Source organism: Dipodomys ordii, unplaced genomic scaffold (assembly GCF_000151885.1).
Source record: "Dipodomys ordii isolate 6190 unplaced genomic scaffold, Dord_2.0 Scaffold159, whole genome shotgun sequence".
NCBI lineage: Eukaryota > Metazoa > Chordata > Mammalia > Rodentia > Heteromyidae > Dipodomys > Dipodomys ordii.
Window position 1 is genome coordinate 951,647 of NW_012267375.1, and position 3,995 is coordinate 955,641.

The window sequence follows — 3,995 nt, forward strand, 5'->3', positions numbered from 1 at the left end:
GCCCTGAGAGACGCTTGAGAAATAACCCGGAGAATTTTCTACAATTACTAACGGAAGCAAGTACACTCAAGTATCCCAACAAATTGCAAACAGGATAACAAAAAATCCATCTTAGACATAAATAAAACTACATAATACCCAAACCCAAAAGCAAGTACTAGAGGTAATCAGAGAGAATAAGAATATTACAAAAGAAGCTGGGCTCTGGTGGCTCACTGAAATCTGAGGATCACAGTTCAAAGCCAGCCCAGGCAAGAAAGTCCATAAGACTTATCTCCAATTAACCACCAGAAAACCGGGAGTGGCGCTGTGGCTCAAGTGGTAGAGAGCTCGAATTGAGCTGAAGAGCTGAAGGACAGCACCCAGGCCCAGAGTTCAAGCCCCACCACCGCCAAAAAAAAAAAAGAATATTACCAAGGAGCCAGGAAGTGGTTCATGCCTATAATCTTAGCTCTCCAGAGGAGGCTGAAGCAGAAGAATCTTGAGTTCAAGACCAGGGCTGGCCACATAGTAATATCCTATCTCAAAAAAGAAGAGAAGGAGGAAGAAGAGGAAAAGGAAACAAAGAAGGAAGCAGCAGCAGTAGCTGGGTGGCAGTGAGGAGGAGGAGGAGGGGGAGGAGGAGGAGGGGGAGGAGGCAGCAGCATGCTGGAGGGACATGCCTGTCTGACGTCCTGGGCTACAGTAGAGACTGGAACTAGGATGGCCGTGTGCAAGCCAGGCCAGCCCCAGCAGAAAAGTCCTCGAGACTATTTCTCTGGACGGAAGCTGGAGAGAGGTGTGAGCCTGTGACCCAGCAGTGATGTGAAGCTGAAGGAGTAGGCAGTCACAGCCCGGGCGCCTGTTTGGTGGAAAGCGAGACCCTGCCCTAAAAAGAGCCGGTCAAGGGCAGGGCTGAAGGTGTGCTCGGCGGGTATGGAGCCCTGGACAGCACCACCCACAGTAAGAGAGAGGAACAACGAAGGAGAAATGCCAGGAGCCCTCACCAGCACAATGGCCGTCCGGAGACAGTGACGTATGGAGGAAGTGCTCTTCCGAGGACTTCAGTGTCGCTTCTGCAGACAAATAGCAAAGACCAACAGGCCCACAGAAATCACTTTCCAACGGATAGTCTTCTGAAAGGGAAAATTCTGTCAAAGGAAGGCTAGAGTCGAAAGAAGGAATGGTGGACAAAAAAAAATTGTAGGCATTTCGGTAAATAAACAAAAACATAATGTGTTAAATCACTATTTCTGCTCTCTAATGGATGGAATTAATAGAAATAGATTTAAAAAAAAATAGTACCCGTAGCCAGGCGCTGGTGGCTCATGCCTGTAATCCTAGCTACTCAGGAGGCTGAGATCTGAGGATCAAAGTTCAAAGCCAGCTAGGGAAGAAAAGCCCAAGAGACTCTTATCTGAAATGAACACCAGAAAACAGGAAGTGGTGCTGTGGTTCAAGTGGGATCTTTGAGCGAAGGAGCTCAGAGACAGTGCCCAAGCCCTGAGTTCTGTCCCCCTGACCAACAACAACCAAAAAAATTACATGTGGACTATTTTTATGCCCCAGTGTACTCTATGTGTACTATGTATGTGTATGTATGCCTGTGTGTACCCTGTGGGAGGCATAGACAGAAAGATTGTATCCTAAGGCCACAGAAAGAGAATTAACTAAAAGAAAAACAGCTGAGGATAGAGCTCCATTAGTAGACCTATTGCCTAACACATTCGAGGCTCTGAGTTCAAACCTAGTACTACCCTCAAAAAAACAAAATATGCAATGAAGAGATATACCATATCCATTAATAGAAACACTAATATTACAAAGATATTAGTTATTTCCCAATTGATACATTAATACAATATAATTCCAAGTCAAATTTTGTAAGACTTTTTGAGGAAATTAAAATATTAAATTGATATGGGAAAGCACCATTCAAGAATCATCCATCTGTCTATAAGAGTAATGGGAAGATTTTTCCCTGGCAGATGCACAGATTTTCTGTGAGGTAATAACAGAGTGGGTGCAGTTTGGGTGCCGGGGAGACCGCTGCAGCAGGGGACTCGCTGGAGCCCTGGGGCACAGCTGGGGTGAGCATGCTGCCCGGGCCTCCACAAATGCTGCTTGCTGGGCAGTGAGTGGTCTCCGGGAAGGTGTGTCTCGAGACAGCCAAACACCATCTGCACATACTGAGAGAAGCGGGTGTCGTGTGTGAAAGGCATCAGCGAGGGAAGTTTGTGAAACCCTGCCTCTCTGAACACAGTGAAGAGAGTGGGGGAAAGGTGTGTGCCTCTCCATCCCTGGAGCAGGGTCATGTCCGAACCACACGGGCCTGGTGAGCTTAGGCAAGAGACATTGTCCAGAAATGCAGGCCTGGGCTGCTCCCGGGAGTGCGTGGTGCGGCTTCACTGACTGCACACAGACCTCAGCGCCTGTGTGTCACCTTCTGACACACAGATGGAAAGAGCAAGGGAATTCCTGGGGCGGGACACCTTCCCTCCCCCTCCCCTCCCCCCACTCCCTTCCACCTGCTGCCCTCCTTCCCTCCCTTGCCCACCTCCATCCCTTCCCTCCTGATGATGTGGAGGAGCTGGCGCTAACACTGGGAGTTGAGGACTTGTTTGCTTTCTCAGATGACAGAACTTTCACAAGAAGCAGAAAGCTGCTTGATGCTCAGCCCTACTCCCTCTTTTAAAAAATGTAGAGTTCCAAAGGTACAGCAGCTTGATCAAGCAGGGCCCAGCAAACAAAATGTTCACCCACTCAGTGAGCAAATGCCTACGCAGCTCGGCCATGGCCGGCCAGCTTGTGTCTGTGCCGGCACGAGGCATTGGTGAGTGGGAACATCTCTTTGTTAAGAGCAGAATATGTATTGTGCTAGGAGGAGCCAGAGTCTGGGCCTTGCCAAGCTACTGAGTACCAGTCTGGACATGAGTAGAGCCAACGACATAGATTGGTTTCTGTCCCCCATGGGCCGGGGTCTGGATGAGCCTCCCCAGGTGGTCTGAAGGAGGGGCAGCAGCAGAGGTGGGGGCAGCCGGGAAGGTCGGCCGCTGTGGCCCACACTGGCATGCAGACAGCCCCCCCATCCCTCAGACCCCGTGTTACAGACAAGGGAGCAGAGGCCTGGAGGGGCCGGGGCACCTCTCTCCACACAGCCGTGATAGCTCCAAGCCCACTTTTGTTCTCATCCCTGGCCATCCTGACCCAGGGCCGCCAAGGAGAGGGCCTGCCCTGGAGCATGGTGGAGTGGCCCCTGGGGTGTGGGGACAGCAGAAACAGGCAGAGAGCCGCTGTCGGGACCTCTCAGAGGTCACCACACGGTGCTTCCCACGGGCCTGCTGTGCCCAGGCCCTGCAGGCTGACACGCCCACGTGGAGGGCCCCGAAATCCCGTTCCCTCCTCAGACGCACGGCACGGCAGCCGCCCAGGCCTGCTGGCCTGGCATGGAGTAGGAGGCACCGTGCAGTCCCTGCAGCTCTGGCTGGTGCCAGGGACGGCTTAAATTCTGCCAGATTCAGGGCAGATCAGATGTGAGCCAGGTGGACCCCTGCCGTGTCTGCCTGGGACCCGCCAGGCCACAGGCGACGGATAGCCTTCTGCCTGCCATGGCCCTGCAGCTGTCACCCCTTTGGGGGGTTCCAGAGTTGAAGCTGACCCAGGTCGCTGAGTCTCCTAGCCTGAGCTGCTCTGGTCTCCCCTGAACAGCCCCAGCCCGGTGCAGAGGCTTAGGGGGCCCAAGCAGCTGGGACGAGAGGGGTAGGGCTGCTTTTAGGACAGGCTGGTGTTGTGCCCACCTTTCTGGGGGAGGAGGTGCCAGGTGTGGGAAGGGCAGGTGTCCCAGGGGCCTTAGGAGCTGGACACAGTGCTAAGAAGCACCAGACAGACACGGGATCCTGGTGCTGCTTCCTGAAGGGAGAGGACCTCGTTCTCTGAAGCAGACATCCGATCAGCAGCTCATCCCGCTCAGCTGGGGCAGCAGCTCCACATCTTCAGTGCCCCTCTTCCCCCCCCCC

General features: G+C 53.1%; 1 protein-coding gene across 1 annotated transcript in view; it reads left to right on the forward strand.

The window, feature by feature from the left end:
* Nucleotides 1–3,995, forward strand: part of Pcbp3 (poly(rC) binding protein 3) — a 170,759-nt gene that overhangs the window by 149,775 nt on the left and 16,989 nt on the right. The window contains 1 exon segment of the mRNA XM_013032924.1: nt 1,454–1,486. Coding sequence (XP_012888378.1) covers nt 1,454–1,486 — 33 coding nt within the window.